The sequence below is a fragment of the Ptychodera flava genome, chromosome 14 (genome assembly GCF_041260155.1).
Source record: "Ptychodera flava strain L36383 chromosome 14, AS_Pfla_20210202, whole genome shotgun sequence".
NCBI classification, from domain to species: domain Eukaryota; kingdom Metazoa; phylum Hemichordata; class Enteropneusta; family Ptychoderidae; genus Ptychodera; species Ptychodera flava.
In genome coordinates this window covers 38,936,562-38,960,840 of record NC_091941.1, presented here as the reverse complement: position 1 = coordinate 38,960,840, position 24,279 = coordinate 38,936,562, and the positions used below count along the sequence as shown (strand labels likewise).

Genomic DNA, 24,279 nt, shown 5'->3' with positions numbered 1-24,279 from the left:
GTGCTGGCGAAGTTATGTAGAGCTGCCGGTGATGACGCAGCAGTCGCTCACAAATCAGTCAACACGGCGCCCTCAATATAGTACTGAACACGTAAATGTTAGTCTTCCAAATACCGGGAGAGCCAAGGGGTTATGAATGTTCGCCAAAAAGTCACTTAATTCTCTTGGTAAAAGAAAGGCAGAAAAGTTGTCCTTTTTCCCAGTATGATTATTTTGTTTGCGCCTATTTTGTTTTGCGCAGGATCTTTCTTTTCTGTTTTTAGGCCTATTTTGATACCCAGCGTAGTTGCTTCTGTCTTTGTGTGCCTTGTTGAGTATTTTCGCGCCCTAGGTGTTTATGTCATTTTAATACATGTGATTGCATTGTTTTGTTTGCCTTGCCTATCGTCAGTCCCAGGAGCATTTCGACTTTCTCGGCTGAGGACCTGCGTTTTTATATTTCTTCTTTATATTGATTATGAAATAAAAAGTGTTAATTGCGTCTATTGAGCGTATGTAGCCCATGGGTAATGAACTATAACCTCAAACTGTCATGAACCGTTGGGACACACTGAAATCTGCAAAGACATACATGTAGTTAATATTGGACATGAATCCTCAGAAGTCTGACCTTTTTGATGTTTACTTTCATGAATTTAGTTTGGTCTGAGCTACTCTTTGGCCAACAATACTAATGTGAATATATTTTATTTGCCACATTTGCATTTTGAAACATAGACTCTTCTTTGTTTTTGTGTCATCTTGCATGCCTGACCTTGCATTTGTCGTTTTTCTAAATTCTGACAATAGAAAGAAAGAAAGAAATATCTTTTCTCGTCATATCAAGTGTTATCAAGAGACGATTTATTTCTTGCTTGTTACATTCTTAAACTGCATCAGAAAAAATTTAACTATAACAACCGCATGCAGTCAAAAAAATATGGCATGGGAATTCGAATGTCATCTTTATTGTGTGCGTGCATTCAGCGTAAACAATAAGCTTATCAATAGTGTGTGATAAGCTGACTACTTCATTATCAGCCAACAAAAATCTACATGGAATTCTTTTCTTAAATTTGTAAGACTCAATATGCAACCGAGAAAGATGGTTTCAAAACTGGAAAGAAAATAAGTTGGGCAGAATTGCCATTTCAAGCTAGCTATCATCAGGGAGTTGAAATGCATAGTTTATATCGCCTAAAACGAAGAATTTAAGGAGTTGATAGCACTTGAATTGATTTGTAAAATATTATACTGGGCGGCTGTTAGGAGGCATGATTCATATATTTGTCCGCATATTATGGATATTATTATGAATAAATAAATATATAAACAAATCTTGAAAAGTCTTTAAAGGATGGTAATAGCCAATACTGTACATACTGCACAAACAAATTATGATTTCACATTCTGTGATTAGAGATAGTGATTCTGTATTCGGTCATAGACCCTCGAGGGTCTATGATTCGGTGTAGTTATGAATGATGAGGCCTAAGTGAATCATTTTTTATATCATGTTAGCTGACGTACAAATATGAAAGTCTTCACGAATTCTGATTTACTTTGTATATTTGTCTGTCTCCTCCCATCTCGCATATATGTAAGATCGAGTAGGCTTATCGCCGGAAAAATAGATCTCGATATTTACCGTTGCCGGCATACAGGCTGGCTTGCTATGTATTGACGTGTTGATTTATTTCATCAGATCATATACGTGGGCACAGCTCAAAGATAATATTCTTATATTTTGAGAAAACAAACCTGTATGATTGCATTTCCTTTGAATTAAATGTACTGTTTTGTTTTGTTTTGCCGCCGATGCCGAATGGTTAAGAAATATATACACTAGTTATCTTCAATTCATAAAACACAAGCATAGCCATGGTGCAGAGTGAGCCATAGATTCAATAAACCTCCATCCCACCACCGACTTCGCTATCGAAAGCGTGCCACTGGCTCGGTATACATAGTACACACTTAAAAAGCTGGACTTATAGGATAAAACATAACAGCTAGATTAACCATCCCACGTTTGAAAACAATATTTATGTTCTCCATATGGTTATATTGAGAAAAGCTAACGTGGACGAGGGGCCCAATGGGCTTATCGACAAGTATCACTGTAAAAGGTTAATATATCACAACGATAACGGTGTCAGGTCTGATAAATGAGTCGTCAGATTTGTCTATATGGTTATCTGTGAACATTAAAATAATCACAAAATCTATGAATTATTAGACATATGAATAATATTCACATAATCATGTTCAATTAATCGTGTTAGATATGAAGTTACATGGTTAAGAATACGAGAAACATGAATACTGCTTATAACAAAAACGATAATTTACGACCACATCTGCCATTAGTTTATTGAATTTCGTGACAATTGGAAATTCTGATATTGCTCGACATCGTTGCCATGTGTGACTTACATCGTGATCAGTATTACGTCATGGCGTGATGAAGAGCTGACGGCAATTACATGATTACGTCAACAACAGTAGATCTACATTCAGTCTTTACGTCATCAACAGTAAATGATGAACGCAGTGTAGTGAGCGCGTTCGGAAACCTCAGCACAGTATCAGGTACTAAGCTTACGTTATCAATATACGGAGTAATTTGGCCAAAAAATCTTATGTATCATTCAGAATTTATGAACTGCTCCCTGTTTTGATAGTAGCTATGGTCATCGAATAAAATTTGTGAGAAACCACTTTTTGTCCATACAAGTACGAATTCAATTTAAAACATCATACAAATGTTCACCGTAATGTATGTAATGATTCTTTTACATCTTGCTGGATTCCCCTATTTCAATATTGTCATATGCTACATTTACTGTCATTCTTACATTCTTTTAGGAATTGATGATGATGCTATCTCTTATTTCATTCGGGTGGGGGGGGGGGGGGAGTTAAACAAACTTACATTTACATATCGTTACGTTCAGACAAAAAGAAGCGAAACTTCTTCAACTAATGTTGTTACCAACATACAAAAGAATTGACCATGTTCCGAACCGCGCGTGACATTCCGAGATATCGCGAGAATATGTGGTTCGCAGTGGACGCGTTCTCGCAACACAGGACAAACTGCGTAAAACAGGACAAGTCGCTAATACGTTAAACACTGCATAATATATATGAAGTTGCAACCTTTGCTCAGTTCTGCACTTTTTCTAGTTCCATACAAAGTTTGACTTGTATTACTAAGCTGGAAACCTGTTTCTACGGACATGTATTAAAGTCTCGCGAGATCTCGCAATCAGCGGAAAATCGTCTATTGCATTGTACGTTGCTAAACGAAAGGGTACATTGTATATTGTCAGAAAACATGCAAAACTGGGGTGAAATTCTCCACTTCTTGACCCACAAACAGATGGAAATTCATACCTAGAATATTTACTAGCAATGGACTTAAATTTTTCTACAGATGTTGAAACTTCATTATTTAAAATGGCTGCAATAAAAGAAAATTAAATACAAAAAAGCATTGTCAAATAGGCCGAAACGTGTACTTCCCTTTATCATTGACCTAGATCAAATCGGTTACATGAAGGTCGTTTCGTCTGTGAAAATATTCGTCTTTATCTCCGATGTTTTACTCAATACGAAAAAGAATACCTCAGAGGGCGCTATTTTGTTTATCGGTTATGAAAAGGTCTTCGATAGTGTGAATTGGAATGTTATATTTGATAGGAAACGGGCATCAAAGGAAGTTGGGTGAAAAGGCTGGTTTTTAGGTATTATTTACGGCCCGGGGGTCGGAGGAATTTCATCGGAAACTCCGAAATTTCGAGAAACCCGCCTGCCAACCATGATGAATTTGAGTAACCCTCTCTCTAACTCAAATATTTTGACTGACACCCCCCGACTTAGAAAAGTTAAATACCAATATCTGTAAAATTTACAAAGTACATGTATAGCAATAGTAAAGACCTTCAAAATTCTGGTGTACTCTGCTAGATCATCATCGGTTATCTCATGACGGTTGAAAAAGGTGAAACTAACAAAATGAAATTCAAAGTGACAAGAAAATACAGATATAAAAGCTCGCGCTGTAACCAGTTTCCGACTATATGGTAATGTTTAATTTGTATAGGTATTATAACAGGGTTTTCACTAGCCTGGATATCTGACAGGGTAGAATTTGAAAGTACACGGGGAGAACACGCGAGAGGCTGAGGGAGAAAGTGTCAGAGGTGCCTGTCTCCTATCTTGCATGGAAAATCGTGAGAAAGTATGTGTGCAATGGTGCAGTCTGGTGCAATCTGAGAGGTGATTTTAATTTGTTGTTTTACTAAGTGAAACTGTTAGAACACCCCAAGAGGGAGAGCACGAAAGGGGGGCCCCTCTCGTATCGAAAAATTTGAGAAATTGATGTGTGTAATGGTGCAATTTGAGAGGTGTTTCGACATCGAACACTCATATTTTATTACATTTTTTGCATGATCAGTGTTTTTTTATATTTAAAGAATTTTATTGGGTATTTTCCTTAAAATGTTACAATTCTTTATGCTAGTGTAATAGTTTTTCTCTGTGAATACATCAATTATCGCACAAATAATAGTATAGGAGACCACTTTTCCAAGTGCACTGTCATCTTGTTATTCATTTTTGCAATGAAGTTCTCTATCTGATATATCCGTCGTATGAAGGACACCAATCCTGCAAAGCTTGGCTTGGCACCGTTCATTTTACAGTAATATGTGTTTTCTCACAAGTAAACTAATAAAGTTAACTAACAGAGATTCATTCGAATCTGAAATAATCAAGCAGAGTTTGCTTGGTGATGAGCTCAACTCTAGAGAGTGTCCCCAATAAAGTAATAGATTCCTCCAAAGGGACACTGAAAATGAGCATGCATAAAATAAATGTTCATAGCTTTCAACTTCGTTCATGCAGAATGTACACAGAGGAGTTGGAAATTTCTGGGGATTTAGTTTGTGAAGTTTTTCATTAGTATAAAGAATATTATGTAGTAACTTAAATTGGAATTCCCTCATTAATTTATACATTTTTTTCCAATCCAGAGTACCTGAATTCAAAACTTCTTCCAGTTTTGCTTAGCTCGCCGGTGCGGTACTGAGATCCTGCTTGTCAATCCATGTGTCTTGATAGGCCCTCTAATAGATTTGGTGTATCGTTTATCAGAATGTGAATATCGCCTACTCCATTTTCTTTTTGTTTAATATCGCCCGGAATGGCGCAGATTAGACCGATCCACTTAAGTTTGTGTAACAAGGAGAAATATGCCCCTTCAATTATTGGCCATGGTTTTGCTTTGTCCATATCGAAGAGATCAGAGATTCTCAAAATTCCTTTTGAAGCAAATTCTCTAAAATAGACTGATTTACCCCTAAGAGAATATTTTTGTTATTCCACACAATCTGATTTTTTTCTTCATTTTGCATTTCAGTTTCCTCGGACCAAGCATCAAGACATTCTGTGACAAAATCTGTAAACCGCACCGGTAGCCTTTGTGTGTTAAAGTTACATTTAAATAAGAGATTTCCTCCCAAGTCTTCCAATTTCTTTTCTATGAAAAGCTTCCATGGATGTAAAATCTCTGGGTACATGATCAGTGTTTGAGTCACAATATATTCAACAACCGTTACCAAACAATGACAATGCATCTGTAAAAAGCATTTCTCAATTTACAAGAGATCTAAGACGAAAGAATATGCAGGAATGGAAAATATGTTACCTTCTTGTGTCATTTCTCCAGCTGACAGCTTCTGACAAACCTGAATATGGTATGGTTAAATGTCAAAATGTTTATTGAACTGAAGTCAATGAAAATATATGTTTCTGTGATAATAAAGGATGAATTCACAACAGTTCAGTTTTGTCCTGGATCCTGTAAACAAGTTGAGAAATTGATGTTTGCAATGATGCAGTTTGGTGCTATCTGAGAGGTGTTTTCAATTTTTCTTGTACTAGTAAAACTGTTAGAAAACCCGAAGGGGAGAGCACGAGAGGGGTGTCCCCCTCTCGCATCGAAGATTTTTAGAAATTAATGTGTGCAATGGTGCAGTCTGACAGGTGTTTTAATTTATTTCGCACAAAAAATTGAGTACCCCCTTTTCCTCTCCACATTTTGAGTACCTCCTTGAAGTTCAATTTTGTTAGTGTTCCCCCTCTCGCATTCCTCCGACCCCAAAGGGCTCCCTAAGTGGTAAACATTACTTGGCGCAAACCACCTAAGAACGTTAATGTCTTTCTCATGTCTAACGTGTTCTAAGTTCAAAGATATTTTCAGCCGCTGTTTAAAATGCGGCTAAAATTAAAGTGTATTTCTCAAATGGTCGTTTTCATATTAGTCTCACAGCAGTGAGGATAAATAGGTTTCAGTCGGAACAAAGACATAAATTTATTAAGATCTTTTCAAAAATTCTGTGATAAACATGAATCATTAATTTAAAACACAACTTGCCATAGTTTGGCATTCTATTCTACTGAGTCAAAGGACAAATTTTGACATGGCGAAAAATTTGAAACATCTATTATTTTATTCCAGTGCAATTTTATTCCCCCCTCCCCCTCCCCATTTCTTAGTGTAATAGTCATTGCAATGGCGTTTGACCTTTATTATTGTCTTTGTTTAACATTTTGTTTGTTTTGTTTTATTTTACCGTTGATTACAGCACGGTCAATCCACAAACCGTGATAACTGTTAGATCACAGGAAATGCAGGAAGTTCAGGTATCGATCACTTTATAATGATGAAATCTGTGATATTTACAATAAAAATATGTATTTTCTCGCTTCTACTGTGTCTGTTTCTATCAACTGTCTCCTCTCCTATTACCGTAGACACACCATAATCAATGCTTTTACTGAACACTTTCATCGCAACCCGTGATTACATGACCACACACTGCTGTTTGTCCATTAACGCTGCCCGATCAGCTACTGTGCTGACCCTATCAGGGGATTACCAATAATAGTCAAAGTTTAACAATGGAAATTGGGTCACGAGCTTGAAATTCGTGTGCCTGCGGTAAGATTGTTAAGAATTGTGTGCCTCATAATATGGCCATTCTAATTTCATGGCGAATGACCGGGCGAGCACATGATTGAAACTGCGGTTGTTTATCTTGCATGGGTATAGCTATGTGCTAAAAATGGACCACTTTACACCCCTATAGTTTGTGCAAGGGCATTTTCCACAAGTACAAAGTAATTTGTCGGCTGCGTAAACAATATATTTTTTTTCTTTTTCGGTACGATCGAGTCGATAAAAGTGTGAATGAGGCCAATACACTGTGACTGACATACGCAAATCGAGTTTATCTGAATCAATTTTTATCACGGTAATCACGTGATGCAATGCATTTATTATTGGACCATCACTTGTCGACTTTTTGTCCCTTCTTTCCGAAGTTACCGACAAGAGCAAGTACGGAGCTCAACATGACTGTGTTTCATCTCCTTGTCCCATTTGGTACTAGTTTTTAACTATCACACCATTGATTGCATCAAGATGTGTACAAATAATATTGTGATGAAGTGAGAAAAAGTTGAAAGACTTCTTGCCAGCCAGTTTCTCCTTATTTTTCAAATTCTGATCCCTACCTCAGACAATTAAAGTGTTTCCTTAACCTCATATTTTAGAGAGCACACACATATACGAAGTGCAAATGTTTAAAAGTAAAGCGTTTCAGCATACATTTAATGTAAGGACGGTCACTTCACAAATTTATAAAGTGACCTTGATACAAGGGGGTGAAGGTATTAAATGCCAAATTCATGAAAAATTCTGGAATTTTACACGATTTGTAGGACCAAACTTATTTGTTGAAAAAATACTGTCAAGGACACTATGTGCTCACATTCGGTTTTAATTGGTCCATTCAAGAAGTATTTGAACCAGAAAAACAAGAATGACAAAAGCAAATAAGGTCTCCAACTTAGGCACTGGAGGTCATCTTTAGGAACATGCATATCAACTTTTATAGCAATAGGACAAGCAGATCCTCAATACATTAGTAAATGTCAACAACAGAAAATAGCCAGAGAAGGCTTGATAAAAAGAAAAGGTGGGATGGGGGAAACATGTACAAGGGATCTGGTAAAAAAGTAATGCTACCTCATCAATCTTCTAGACCCTACCCCCTCCTGAATATCAAATGTTCCACCCCTTGGTATTACATAAGACCAGATGGCAGGAAATGTATTTACAACCTTAGAGATTTTTAATTAATGCTATGAGTGTTATCATTCTAATGTAAACAGCACTTAAGTTAGTTACAGATAGTGAAATGCCTTCCACTGTGGGGGTGATTTTGACATCTCTAATTATCCTGGATGCAAATTTCTCAACAGTTCTTGTGTGTCTTACATGGAAAAGTTGAAAAAAATGGTCTGCAATGAAAAAATTAACCTCAGCTTTGTTTTCTGGATTAAATTTTCGTACAAATTGATGCCAAATATGACAAAATTTCGTTCACAGCCTTCAAAACTGTCTCATAACATATCTTGGGTTGGTGTAGGTCATTTAAGGTCACAAACTGAGAAAATTAGCTAAAATATACAAATTTGGGGGTTTCCCAACTCTTTGAACAGAAAATTTATTTAATAACATCCCTCGGGACTTCTATACCAAATTACAAAGCTCTCAGACAAGTAATTTTGAGAACAAGGTGTCCAAAAATGACAAAATTGTCTTAAAAATACAATTTGTATATTTAAGGACAATTTCCACATATCTAACTATTGTCATCTCTGGACATCTGTGTACCAAATATAAAAGTTGTCTGTCCAGGGGCTTTAAGAAGAAAATACTTTTTAAGATTTTTTGACCAAAAATGACAAAAATTGCCCCAAAAGCAAAATAGTAATTTTCAAATTTGACATAATTTCAACAAATTAGAAGAGTAACACCCTTAGAAACATTCAACCCAAATTTGTCGGAGCGATTGGGCTGGCGGTTTCAGAGAAGAATAATTTTTACTTAAAATGAGAAAAATCACCAAAAAATTCAGCAAAAATTCAAATTTCAAGATATCTTCACAATATACATATAACTGTATAAGGTTTACCTAAGGTATATTCCCGCTAATTTTCAAAGCAATCAAAACAGTGGTTCTTGAGTTATTAATTTTTGACCATTTTCACATTTTGTAAGCTTATTTGCATAATTCTGGCAATGCAGACTTCATTTGAACATAATTCCATCTAATGATCTATAGCCCAGGATGCATCCACACACCAAATACCAAGCTGAAACGTGCAGCGGTTCGCGTGTTTTTGATGTTGACCGACATACTGTACATACATACATACATACATACAGATGCCACCGACCAGCTTATATGTTAACCTCACATTGGTATACCAAATGTGAGCTAAAAAGAGGACACCTGCAGTTGCTCACCTTGTGCAGTAATGTGAATGAAAATGTCCAACTAGAACTGAGTAAGACTTCTGGCCAGGTAAAACAAGCTGATTTGAGAGCTTTTCGGCTTATTGTTTGATTAATTCTTGATAGAGTGTGTACTCTATACAGTAATAATGATACAAAACTAGTATGGTAACCAAGGACAGTTTGCTATAGAGAGGTCTTAAGCCTAATGTATCATTCACTTTTAAAAGTTTCCAAACTTTGTTTGGATTTCTTCCACATGACCTCTTTATCAACTGAAGTATGCATTTGACAGTGAAGGTGTCCTAAAAACTTGAAAGATGTGAAAAAGGATTATCACTTTGGGAGATTCAGTGGACCCTTCTTTCTGACATCAAGAGGTTGTGCTTGTGCCATATATCTTAAAGATTTGTGACAGACCATGCAATATTTTAGTATTTAAAACTGTATTTATTCCAGCAAAATATAAGTGCCGGTCACTTGTAATATTGTGAAATGACGAGACGTTTTGCTATCAAATAGCTTGCAATATTTTCAACTTTTGTTTTATTGTTCACTTACAAATATATCAGGCCAACTGCAGGATGTTTTCAAATACAGTTTCACATCATGAACTGCTTTGTTGTTTCAATACATCTCTTCAACCTTTGTACCCTGCCTGGATGAAAATCTTTACATGATGACATCATAAATTGTAAGCTGTTCAGGGTTTTAAGGTAAGGCAATGACCTTGGAATGAGTGAATGTCTGTTCTTCTCTACAGCTTTTCTACCCAAGACTACATCTTACAACAGCTTTTCTACCCAAGACTACATCTTACAACAGCTTTTCTACCCAAGACTACATCTTACAACAGCTTTTCTACCCAAGACTACATCTTACAACAGCTTTTCTACCCAAGACTACATCCTGAAATAGCTTTTTAACCTGAGACTACACCCTGCAATTGCCTTGCTCAACAACAACTTAGCATATATCCACATGGGTCAGGACATGCTTTATACCTTTGGCAACATGTGTTTTTAAAAATGTCTGTTGAATCATGGTCCCTCTATAGATGTTGACGGTGTGATTTACAACATAGATTAAAGGGGCAGTCCTCAATCCCTGGTTCTCACATCAGTGCTTGTTAACATTGCACATTTATGTGATTTTAGTCCAATGTTCTCCTTTGAAATTTGTGCACAGTTAGTCAATTTGCTCAGAGATAAAGCTAATAAAATACCTGGTCCTTCAACCAACTCATTACGTTCTTCTTGATACTTTGTGTTCACTTAACAAAATACTGGACCACACTGATGTTTTCTCCAATCAGAACCATTCACACCATTGTACACAATGGAGTTATGCAACCCTTGGTGATGAAAGCCATCTTTTACACAGAGGCTAGGAATGCTTTGATCAACCAACAAAACAGACTTGTATTGCATGCTGGATGATAGAGCCTCTCACAACAGTCAGACATTGCATCCAACTCAATACACACATCAGACATAGCATCCAACCGCATCCATCTATTGGACATTTCTCTGATCAAGGCTTGTGTCCTCTCTTTTTCATCCAAAATTTTCATTTCTGCTTTGTTTGCTGAGTCATTGGTAGGAGGTTGACTGTCGGGTATCCATGCAGCAAGAGTAATAAACAAACCATTGACAGGAAAGGGAATAGCAGCAACCATTTCAGTTCATACTGTATACTCATGTTGAAGCTGTAAGAAAAGACAGAGTTAACAATAATATTGAGTTGGAATATGAGCTAATGTTTTGAAACATCATTGCTAATTACTCAACATTTTTAAAGTAATTACTCAAATGAATTAACATAACCAAATGCCAATGGTATAACTGTTCTCATAAGTGAAGAAACATAACTGAATACATTGAGGGTATGTTAATGTTTCTATTAAATTTAAATGATGGCATTTACATACTTCATTTACATATTTACATGTACTGTAGTTGTACAGCATTTCCATTTGTGTATGATATATCTTGCATATATTAAGTACCGCTTTCACTGTATGGAATATAATACAATATCTGCCAAAAACATACAGTATGCTGTGCAAATATTGATAAACTTCATCCCACAATAGTTACTTGTCTTTTGCTACAAATAATTTTATCAAATACATCGGCAAATAAATAATAAAAGCAACCATTTTTGGTATGGCAACAAAGATGTTAATAATGTCAATGTCTTCATGTTGCAGAGAACATGAATTTTTTCAAATTGTTTTCAACAAAGAATAAATTTATGGCATTCAAGACCACTTATCTTTGCATACACGTAATTGCACCCCCTGAATTAACATTGATATGGTGTGTGGTGATATCCAAGGTTGTACAGTACTGTGTTACCTCATTGGGAATGTATCCTGAAAGAGCTGACCATGTTGATTGGTCATGTCAACTTTTACTGTTGATCTGATCGGTTGATTGGGGCAAGGAATAGACCTTTGATAATGACCTGGTTGTGAGAATGTTTCCTTGTATAACACTTCATTTCCAATTTTCACCTACAAAAAGACAAAGATGTACGATGACATCATAGAGCAATTGGCAGGTCTATTGATGTTGTCTTCATGTATCAGCAAATCAACTTTGTATGCTGTGTGTTGGTTCTCTCTGCAGTCTGAGAAGAGAATGTCTTTTGTATGTACTCATGGTCCATATTGTAGATCCAGTTCAAATGATAGAGTCTTGTCTTTCTTATACATACCCTCAGGTAATACCTACTCAATTTCTGTTCATCAGTAATTTGGCTACTTTCCAAATATTTGACACTATACAGGTTACTTTTTAAATATCAGTAGTACATTTACATGAAAATACACATCTGCAATCATTTGCTTTGCCAAATTTCTGAGAATATGAAGAGTTCATACTACGACAACTTGTTTTTTCAAGTAATATTATATTCATACGTGAAATAAAACAAACAAAAATTTCAGGATGAAGTTCAGGAATGCCCATGAAATTTTTTTGTATACTCCCTTTTGACTGACAGGAAAATGCACCAGATGATAATAGCTATCTTTTGAGCCCAACTAAATTGTTGATTTCTTGTAAATTATCCAAAGGACTGAACAGCTGACGGAAAGAAGTCATTGTTTTTTTGTGGAGAGCTGCTAGAAGTTGTTGTCAAACAAACATGACAGAGGTTTACCTTGATAGTATAGCTATTCCAAGTCTTTTTGGCGATGTGATCATCCAAGATGTCAAACTCAAGTGGGAATGAAGTGCCTGTCACATGCTTAAGAGATTTGGTGACGTCAGAAACCATCACACCAACCTGGACACAAGAAAAAGTATACACTGGTAATTTGCATATCTTTGTGAATGACTGTTTTGTTTTCACAAATAAAAATTTGAAGCCTGTAATAAATTGACAGGCCAAAAGAATAGGAGTTTTGAGGTATTGTTTGTTGCAATCTTTGTTTGTCTTGTGATGAAATTTATGAAGATGCGAATAATTAATGCAAATAATGCAAATAATTAATGTAAACCTGTATGATGATGGGTATACGTTGAGTGAACCATTCTTCACTTTGTTTTTCAAAGCTACCATGGCACTCTAAACTACAGTTTGTACATCTAGACATACTATGCTGAATGCAAACTTTGAAAACTTAAAAGGCTATCCTGCCTGTAAGACTCAGCAAACTGTTTGAGTTAGCACATGTTTTATGAGTCAACTTAAAGGGCCCTATGGTATCACCATGTTGGTATAAGCATCATTGTTAAGCAATAAAGCAGTGTAATTTGTTATGCAAATACTTACCTTTGCATTCCAGAAAGTGAATCCATTGTAGCTAATTGTTTCTGCTGGCCAATAGTGCAGAATGCTGCGCTCAGGATGTGAAATATCTGTAGAGGTATGCAAGCACATCAAAGTACCATCTGATGTAGACACCAATAGTTCCAGCCCAGGAGAACCAGGTACAAGATCTGCAGCCAAAACTTGAACCAGGGACTGTTCTCCAAGTTGTATGATATCGGAACATTTTCCGTCACCAGAAAGTACTTGTAGATTTCCATCATGGGTAGGAATCACCTTAAAAATAGTATAAAACACTGTCTGGTACAGGTCTATCAATGATCCAATTTATACATTCTAGAAGTATGTATACATCCTTATTTATATGTCCCCAATATTATTTCTTTTGCCACCGCTGTCAATTTCTTTTACAATATATTTGTATTTTAGGTTTATACAACACACTTAAAAGTCCAGCCGACAAATATCGTATGTCTTCTGACCCACAAAGCATCAGACTGGTACATCTTCACTGTTTTGAACAGGGTAGATGGACATATCCACGTGGAATGGGGTAATAGGATAAAAGACAAAACATTTAAATTAACCGCCTTGTAGAGTGAAATGTACTTACAATGTCAAGGTGTTTTCTGTCAGTTTTCAGTTGACTTATCAAGACATTCTTGGGTAGTAATTTACTCATAAGTCTCTTTGGCCAACCAGGAAGAACCTCTCCACTGTCACCTCGAAGAACCCACACATTCCTTCGGAAAGATTTCAGCAAAATAATTTAAATTCTAGGAATGAAATACCCTGCCATTTGAAATTTGAAACACTTCATGATATAGTTTAGCAGTGAGACGATTAGTGTCTACATTTTCAGAACACTTCTTCATCTTTACAGTGATATTTGCAACATTACTGTTGAGCTACATGTGTCAATTAGTCATAAAAATATATTGATATTTTCCGTAACAATGGTACATTCTCCGCACCCAAAGCAAATTATGTCTTGATACCAGGGTGACTAAACGGGCAAAAGTTCCAAGCACTCTTTGCAGTTCAAAATAACATAACATGTTATCATGGCTACAACTTTATTCTTGTACAAAATATGAGACACATGTAAGTTTTGTGGTCAAATACTGGAGATTTAGTTTTCATTGATAGCCACACTTCAAGGGAAAGACAATACTTTGCAGATGACAATTAAAATTCACAACTTCACAGAAATGATACTAGAAATGTTATTGACTGACCCATTATTGGTTGCTATGACAACATCAAGAATACCATCTGCATTGATATCCGCAACTCTTGACCCAGCTGATGATGACCCTGACAATGGCATGTCCCACAAATTTTGACCTTCAACAGTCACACAGATGACATTGACATTTGTGTCAGTGATGATAATTTCAAGCCGACCATCTTTGTTGATGTCTTCTACGGTCACCTTTCAATCAAATCATATCAAAAGAGAATGAGAAAAAGAACTCAAAATAAGAAATGGACATTGTTTGAGCTTACCTGTCTTGTTTTGGTGAGGCTAGAGCTAAAGACTGTACTGAACTTGAAATTAAACTTGTGGTAAAATGCTAGTACATGTACTGCACATCTTGTGACAGTTGAGAAGACTTATGAGCTATCACTGAGGACATGATAATTTATTGTGACATGATTGAATTGAAATCCACATCATCAAACATCAAACGTCAGTGGTAATAATTCTGTGCATGATCAATTTCAAAAGAAAGAAATTTAGAATAAATTTTGGACTAGGGACTTCAAAGACAGGAGTAAAGCATGGAAGATGGCAGCCACATTAGCCACATTAATCAATATCATGTTCATGGAAGTAATAATTTTATCACAACTGCCTTGATGCTGAGGAAATCAGTTAAGAAGTACCACAGAGTGTGAGTGGCTAAGTTTACCTGTCCATGAATTGGTCCAACTAGCTTTGGGAATCCATTTCTTATACTGCCGTCAGAGTTTAAGACATATAGATGACCGGAAGAAGTGCCAAGTAGGATTTCCAAGGGTCCATTGTTGGAATCCAGATCAACCACAGTGGGTGTAAACAAAGCATACGCAGGAAATTTTGAACTCCCCTAGGGTTAGAACATATAAACATCACATGGTTCAGGAGTATTGCATCAGAGTACTTTCAATAATTAGTGAATCATGATTGTATCCTTTAGCATCATTGTTGTAAGCAACTGAGCAACTGAAAATTTAACACTTGATCTTACAATTACTATATTATTATGACAGACATGAATGTAATCCCACAGAGTATATATAACAAAGAAAATGTTTGCAATCAAAATAGGAGTAATGTTGATACTAATAAATTTACAGCTGAAAAAATTGAAACATTTGAAAAGAAGACAAAATCAGATGACGAGATGATGACATGTCCATTTTTGTTTGTTCTTCACCATTCTCCTTAGCTTCTGGTTGCCATCTGACCAACTACAATAGAAGACAGCATTGGCAAGAACAGCCCACCCAGAGGTTTACAACCACCACTTGTTATAGATTGCAGCATCATATTCAAAACGTACTCTGATTGGCTCCTGCAAAACTCAAGATTTAAACACAGTCTCCTATGGTAGTGGTTCAGATGTAGTGAGCCGATTGCAAAGAGCAAGCGAAGGTAGAAACATTGCCATTTCTGCATCTGATTTTAATCAGATGGAATGGTGACTAAAAAACACTAAGCTATTTCAGTAGCATCAACATACCTTTGATAAATCCAGAGGTATCTGCATCATTACACTTTTTGATGTGAGATTAAAAACGACGATGCTGCTTGCCACATAATTGTCCAATTCATCTTGTGAAAGATGCAACTTTTGTAAGTTTTCTGGTATGCTGGTAAAATGTACACAAATATGATAAGAAAATGAGAAAAATGTAACACGGGTGTTCTTAGTTTCTGCAATAATTGAGATAAGATTTAATTTGCTTCAAGAGCATTCAAATGTATAAACTCAATAAAATCATTGGAATTATTTTCCTTGTTATAATTTGCTTTGCTAAATGATCTGAATGAACTATATATGGCAGTCTTCATCTCTGTGCAACTTTGGAAGGTACTAAATGATGAGTATGGTGTGTGCTGGGGAATAGTTACTGCCTCTACATTATTCATTGATGGTTTTAGCATAGAAGAGCATGGTGAAATGATATTCATAGCTATTCACAGTTTATGATGTCATAGGTGAAAAATTACTTCAGATTAGTAACTGATGCCTGTATTCATCTTACTGACAATTTAGACTACCTAGGTTTGCAGATAAAACTCACTGCTACTGGCACAGTGCCACTATAGAGAGTATTATGTATGTGTACACGTGATTCATGTTGCAACACAAGGATACCCTGTGAAGTCACGATAGCGGAAAACTGCATGTAGAAATTTCTGTTGTGAGGAATAAATAATGTCATGAGTGGAAAGCTAGATGGATACAAACAAAGATTAAAGCTGCAAGCAGCGTTGGCGGGGCCCAAGCGGATAACATGGTTGAAAGATCTTGCACTAATGATATTATGTGCAAAATTCGATCTTGTAAAAGTATGATTTTGAAGATCATCTCATAGTTACTGTACGTGTCAGTGGGAATTGCATGTTTTACGTAAAATCCAATATTGCGGCCAAATATGAAGGGTGTAGCACTTGTGGTTACTGAGTTATGGACATATACTCATATTTAAGGGCAAAGGTCATCGAGGTCACGTGATATTTTGTCAAAAAATTTTAATGCTAAGTTATCCCTATATACCAAAAATCAGACCTCTAGCTCTATTGGCTGGCTCAGAATTAGATATGCGCATAATTAATGAGGTACAGGATGTGGTGTCATAAGGTCTCCCATCATACCAAATATGAAGGCTGTAGCACTTGTGGTTACTGAGTTATGGACATATACGTATATTCAAGGTCAAAGGTCATCAAGGTCACGTGACATTTTGTCAAGAAAATTGTAATGCTAAGTTATGCCTATACACCAAAAATCAGACCTCTAGCTCTATTGGCTTGCCCAGAATTAGATATGCGCATAATTAATGAGGTACAGGATGTGGTGTCATAAGGTCTCCCATCATACCAAATATGAAGGATGTAGCACTTGTGGTTCCTAAGTTATGGACATATATGTATATTTGACGTCAAAGGTTATCAAAGTCATGTGACATTTTGTTAAAAAAATTGTTTTTCGTAGTTATCCCTATATACCAAAAATCTGACCTCTAGCTCTATTAGATTGCCCAGAATTAGATATGACTCTTACATAGGCCAGAATAAGCCATTTGTATAGCGTAGCTGCAGAGGTATAGGGGAGGTCAAAGGTCATTGAAAAATATGAACAATAATAGCTTAAAAATTTTCTTCTCAAAACTGCCCGGTTCATTTCCTTGAAAGAAGTATGGCCTATAAAGTTTGCGAAAAGATTTTGGTGTTAGTTCTGGAGAAGAAGATTTTTAATGATTAAATTGTGATTTCGTAAAATCCAAGATGGCGGCCAAATCATGTGACCAATCCGAATGTCTTTCGCAAACTTAGAAGAGATCACTCTAAGGATGACATGAGTAAAATTTCAGTGAAATCAGTGTGTTTGTTCTGGAGAAGAAGATTTTAATGATTAAATTGCGATTTTCGTAAAATCCAAGATGGCGGCCAAATCATGTGACTGATCCAAACGTCTTTCGCAAACTTGAAAGAGATCACTCTAAGGACGACATGAGGAAAAATTCAGTCAAATCGGTGTTTTGGTTCTGGAAAAGAAGATTTTTAATGATTAAATTGCGATTTTCGTAAAATCCAAGATGGCGGCCAAATCACGTGACCGATCCAAACGTCTCTCGCAAACTTGAAAGAGATCACTCTAAGGATGACATGAGTAAAATTTCAGTTAAATTTGTGTGTTGGTTCTGGTGAAGACGATTTTTAATGATTAAATTGCGATTTCGTAAAATCCAAGATGGCGGCCAAATCACGTGACCGATCCAAACGTCTCTCGCAAACTTGAAAGAGATCACTCTAAGGATGACATGAGTAAAATTTCAGTTAAATCGGTGTGTTGGTTCTGGAGAAGAAGATTTTTAATGATTAAATTGCGATTTTCGTAAAATCCAAGATGGCGGCCAAATCACGTGACCGATCCAAACGTATTTCGCAAACTTGAAAGAGATCACTCTAAGGATGACATGAGTAAAATTTCAGCTAAATCTGTATGTTGGTTCTGGAGAAGAAGATTTTTAAAATTAAATCGGTATTTTTCGAAAATTCAAGATGGCCGCCAGGTCGCGCGACTATTCAAAATTTCTATACCCAGGTGCACGAGATCTCATAGGTACCTATTAGCCCTGCAAGTTTTAGAAGTTTGCGGTAAGCGGTGTTTGAGTTCTAGGTCGACAAAAAAAGAGCGGAAGAAGAAGAAGAAGAAGTAGAAGAAGAAGAAGAAGAAAGTTGAACTCCTATAAAACCAATAGGGGCCCAGCCGGTCGGCTTGGGCCCCTAAAATAGTTGATTAAGTAAAAGGGTATGTGGGAAGTTGGAATTAGCATGGTTGTCACAATTTTGCAACGAGGAGTTTATTTGTTAATATACTATATCTAGCAAATTACAAACAAACACTGATATGATCTCAGTATATTGACAACTGCATGTCTGGATTGAGATGTTAAACTCTTTACAAGGTGGTGGACACACAAAACTAACCTGTAGAATTCTCCATCAAAATAATAAGTGACTGTCACTATCAACTCCTCTGTCACTCCATCATTATTCAAGTCTGCAATGACTGGTGTTGACAGGATGTGTGAATCAATGCTGACATACTGCCCATTAAGGATCAATCCTGCATGACAGTCACCATGGTGACGGGACCATAGGGGATCCTCTTGTGGGTTGGTAAGACTCTCAGCACATGGTTGCTGCAAGGTCAGAGAAATGCTCACTTTTAATCTACTGTTATGTTCAAGGAAGCAGTTAACAAAATACAAAGACTGACTTCACCCTTGGGAGATTTTGATTCAAAATAAACAGTTTTCACTCATTTAGAAGAGAGAAAATGGTAGTCAAAGTCACTTTAGCAGTTTTGTTTGTCAGTTTTCACCTCCATCTCTGAAGTTACAATTGTAATGCTTCATAGTCTGTGTGCTTATGCCTTAGTGCGCAGGTATACACAGTGTAAACACATTGTCTGTACAATCTACTTTAGAGTGCACACTGTTTTGTAATTTGTTATTTACTATCAATGCAATGCTAGTGCAATGTGAAAATGATGGATCCAGCTATCAAATCTTACTGACTATCATCTTTACATTCAAGAAAATTATATTAACTCTGTAAAATGGGCATATAAGCTTCTAAGGTGCTCTAAAATTACACTGTAATTTTGCCTGTTGCATCATTTTCAGAATGTTGGCTTTTTAACTGGATGCAGACCTTCATGTACAGAGTCAGAGTGCGCATCACATAGTATGACAAAATATAACAAATTGAACAATAACATAACAAATTTAAATGAGCAATATACATCTTTGTCATATTAACTTACATCTGGTATGTAGGATTTCAAAATCACATCTCGTATGTTTCTGTAGTTGTAGGATAATTCCTTGTTGTACCAGTATCTTTCTACAGCAAGGTTAGGAACCTGAAAGATGAAGAATGGTATCAATGATACGCTCCCCACTTAGGTATCCTGTGTACTTCATATGTATTCATTTCTGTTTATAATGCTCTGTGGTACTACAATGAACATTGAACTCCCTGGAGAAGACACACATGTGTTTTATTTATGTGTGTGCGTACAGATAGATACATATATATCTGTAAAATGGGCATATAAGCTTCTAAGGTGCTCTAAATTACATTAAAAATTGCGTGTTTGTGTAAATGTATGGGTAGGTAATTATAAGTATATTTAGTCTTTATGCATTATATTAATTTTTTTTTGTCTTCTGCCAATGTACACAAAATATTATGTAACTATTACATGACAAATAAAGAATGAATGAATGAATGAATGTATATATATATTATATATATATATGAAAAGAAGATGATGAAATACATCTATACCAATACAATACAATACATATTTAAAGTACACCTAGATGTATATATATATATATATATATATATATATATATATATATATATATATAAGAAAAGAAGATAATGAAATACCTCTATACCAATACAATACAATATATATATAAAGTACACCTAGATGTAAGGTGGTTTACAATACATTATTATACACCTGCGTCTGTAACCTATGGGGTTTTGTTGTACAGTACTAAGTTCAGTATCAGAAGACGCAGAGTACAATAACTTTAGGTGTTATTGGATGCTATTTGACCTTTGACCTCAAAACCTCTTTACGTCAACACAGAGAAAAAGGAGAGAGTTTTACATTTTTTACAAAAAAACAAATCGTGGTCTGTCCAAAACCTGTGAATTTGAGTGAAATTATGCTGCTGACATACAATTTCTACCATGTACACTGCGCAGCGCAGTTTGAAATTTCATTCTGCCCACTTAGCGGACTTGCTCAGCGCGTTCCTGCTTGTCTGCTTGTGATTGCTCAGTACAGTGTGTGAGTACATCGTACGCTTCAGTATTGTCCGAGATGCGTAGTGTCGAGGACAATACCTCCACTGCACGATGTACTCGGACATGAATCTTGGTATTTTGGGAATAACCTTATATTACTTACTTTTAGTGTTTCTCCATACATCAATGTTCCATGGCTTTCAAAGAAGACAATCTCTCCATTACTTGTGCACAAACAGATATCCATTTTTCCATCTTTGTTGTAATCATACTACATTTTAAACAAAACGCTTATAATGAGTTGTCTGAATTGAGGATAACACAGTGGAATGTGCATGTATTTTGACAAGAATAAAATAAAGACATAAAAGTGTGCTTTCTCTTTCAAAATATAAAATAGGTGAAAATACATTCAAAAGAAAATCCCAGGCAGTAATACATGTATGACTGATCATTTTATTGTATGTCTAGAAAAAAAACACTCAGATCTAAACTGCATAGCAACTGATGCAACAGTTACTTATCACTTTGTAACAGAGCAGGACATCTTACGATGAGGTAAAATATGATTCTGATGTGTCAAGATGTAATACAATACAATTTTCACGCCTGGTAATTCCCTTTGACCTATGTGACTGTTTCTACACACAGGGTACATGAATATAAACTTTCATAGCAATGTCCAGTGACAATTTGGGATAGCAATTCATAGAGGTGATGATACAAGTACTTTGTTTTGTGAAGTTAGGGCGATGCATTGCTTATGTTCTTGCAACGATGGAACAAGCAGATTCTGCCAAGTTCTCATAATAACATCTGGTTAGGTTACTGATGTCAGGGATCATTTCTCAGCTTAAAATGGTGATTAATTTTGAATCCAATTCTACAGCATTTTTTCCAGCCATCTACAAATGAATGATGATGTACTTACCTGTATTGGACTTGCATGGAATGAACTGTCCTGAAGACTGAATGGCCAGTAACTTCCAGGGATTGGCTGACCAGATTTCCCTTCTATTACTGTGACCTCTTCTGTGAATGTAGCGGCTACGATGTCAAGGAACCCATCAGAATTGACGTCTGTTATGAGGGGAGTGCTTGCAAACGCACTTGTACCAACCTCCTTTGTCCAAAGAGTGTCGATATCATAGTGACACTCAGGATCATGGCTGCAAATATTGAAATACAATCATTAGAAATTTAATGTACAAAACTTGACCAAGGTGCACATACTGCTAATACACATTAACAATTCGTCATTGCACATTGGGTATCATACATCTTACAGGCAAAAGATGACAAAAACATTCTGATTAAAAGCTGTCCTATCCCTGCAAAGAGGTCTGTGAGTCCTTAGCATTGTCTGCAGTGGAGTCTGGATGCAAAGTTCAGAATGCACGGAGCTGTATGCATTGTATAGCTGTCTATGTTTGTCTAGCTTGATATATTAAAGGCAAAACATTTGAACACCATAGGTTGAATTTGTAATACCCAAATGACATGTGATCGATACATCTTGCTGGAAATAGTTGTAAAAAAAAAAAACGAACTGCAAAGACATTTTGCTCCATAGAGAGTGTTCTTGTTTGATTCAATCACTCATCATTGTGCTCACAATACATGGGAATACAAGAGATCTCGGCCCCGCCAACCACCCTGACAATACATATTAGCATGATGACAGAGTCGTCAAATGTGTTTAGAGAACCTAACTGAAGTGATCGATACATAAACTGTTAAAAACTTGTAGCTGAGGAAATTTATGATCAGTGGTTCTGGCCAAAGGGTTTTACACAACGATGTCACTTTGTGCAATACATGGCCTGGCAGAAGGTATGAGTGTCTGACCTCATTGTGGTAGCAATCAAAGGGAAAGCTCTGCATTGCGGTTCCCAGACACTTCGCATCAAAACCATTTCCCACCATACCATCTCGTCCCATACCCTTTCGCACCAAAACCACTTCGCAACAAAACAACCTCGTACCAAAAACTCTTCACCCAAAAAGTCACATCGCCCCAAACCATTTCACCCCTAAAACGACACCACTTTGGCCGAATTGCCCGAAACTTATCACCAACTGGTAAAGCTGAAAATAACCAACCACTGCCATCGAAGTTTTCATCACCTTTCTATCATCTTAGGACTGAAATCTTTAAAGTGTAAACATTTCGAGAAAATGACATCATGCAATTTTGTGCACAGCACCTGAGTTGTAGCATTTAGTAGTTTGCGTTTTTCTTTTTTCTTATATACCGTTTATGGTTTCATGCAAGAATAAATGGTTCGTGGTAGCCAAAATGTCCTGACACATTAATGCTTCCAAGTTGTAGGTAAAAACATGTTGATACATTGTGGCATTGTGGTTTTAGGATGAGTTGGTAGTATTATGATGGTATTATACTGGGGCAAAGTGGTTTTAGTACCTGGTGGTACTTGGGGTGAAGTGGTGTTGGACGAAATAGTACTTGGGACGAGGTGGTTTTTGTACAAAGTTGTATGGGGCGAACTGCTTTCGGTGCAAAGTGTCCGGACCCCTGCATGAAAGAACTGTGTGTTACTGGCTATAGAGGCCTACATAGCCGATAACACACAAGCCGGAGAGATAGCTATCTGTGTTCAAGTATTGGGCCAGTATGTTGTTACCAGCTGCGCCTCCAGGGGCTGGCTCCGATTCAGAGAGTGGCCCACAACTTTTCAATGTCATTTTGTGTGGTGGGGCACAGAAGTCGCTAGTCATGCCAGTATGGCAGTAACGACCAACAACATACGTCTCAGAGCTTGCTGCAGTTCCGTGGCCCACAAATTTACCCGCCGATTTTGGGTGGTGAGGAAAAACTGGAAGGGAGGGGGTGTTGCCAGGGAAAGTTGTGGGCTTCGGAACTGCGGCAATTGTGTAGACTGCAACGACGCGTTGCGACTCGTTCAGCTGAACATGGATGTTCTTAGCTCTGCATGGCAGGGCTGTGTCTTACCGGCTTGTGGTGGGAGGCCGTATATAACGCCGGTAACATAACACACAGCCCTGCCATGCAGAGCTAGGATGTTCTATGAGATGAAGCGCTCAAACCATACTAAAATCATTCACATTATATTTTTACCTTTGCAACTTTGGGGTACACGATGGAAAACTCATAAAGATGACTAGAGCGAGCAGATTAAAGAGCATTTGCTGTTGTCCACACCCGTACCACATCATACTGTCGAGAACCTGCGATCAGTGATCCTGGACAGGGTAATGGTGATTTTGACCTTTCAACTTCGTAGCCGTGCAAACACTAGATGGCGCTGTTCATTATAAACATATTTGCTCCTTGCTCCACATTACAATATCTGATCGATGTGCGAATCAAGGAAAACGGCAAAAAACTTAAGGAAAAACCCATCCAACAGATAAATGATTTTTGTGAAATACCAAACGAGATACGTAAGCTTCAAAATGAGAAATTCATTTTCTCTGTAACAGCTCAAATAATTCATTCATCTAAAATGGAGCCTGCTTTCTCGTAGAAACTGTGAGACTTATGTTTTCACTCACACTAATGTGCATGAACGCCATGCATGTTTCGAAACATTAAAACGCACCAGAGTTACTG

The 24,279-nt window shown here is 36.7% G+C and overlaps 1 protein-coding gene across 2 annotated transcripts; it reads right to left on the bottom strand.

The window, feature by feature from the left end:
- Positions 1 to 9,871: 9,871 nt before the first annotated feature.
- On the bottom strand, positions 9,872 to 23,943 carry LOC139150420 (uncharacterized). 2 transcript variants are annotated; one of them, XR_011556232.1, is made up of 14 exons: positions 23,785 to 23,943; positions 21,616 to 21,853; positions 20,848 to 20,955; positions 19,681 to 19,779; positions 18,840 to 19,054; positions 15,862 to 15,991; positions 15,049 to 15,225; positions 14,371 to 14,567; positions 13,746 to 13,875; positions 13,136 to 13,408; positions 12,521 to 12,646; positions 11,713 to 11,870; positions 10,858 to 11,060; positions 10,699 to 10,826 (listed from the first exon to the last, which is right to left on the bottom strand). XR_011556232.1 is itself a non-coding variant. In XM_070722786.1 (13 exons), exons 1-13 carry the CDS (start codon positions 23,880 to 23,882, stop codon positions 10,922 to 10,924), a joined length of 2,088 nt encoding a protein of 695 aa, XP_070578887.1. In that variant the 5' UTR covers positions 23,883 to 23,943; the 3' UTR covers positions 9,872 to 10,921. The 2 variants fall into 2 exon arrangements, 1 of the variants encoding a protein (XP_070578887.1); XM_070722786.1 differs by having other exon boundaries at positions 9,872 to 11,060.
- Between the last annotated feature and the right edge of the window lie 336 nt (positions 23,944 to 24,279).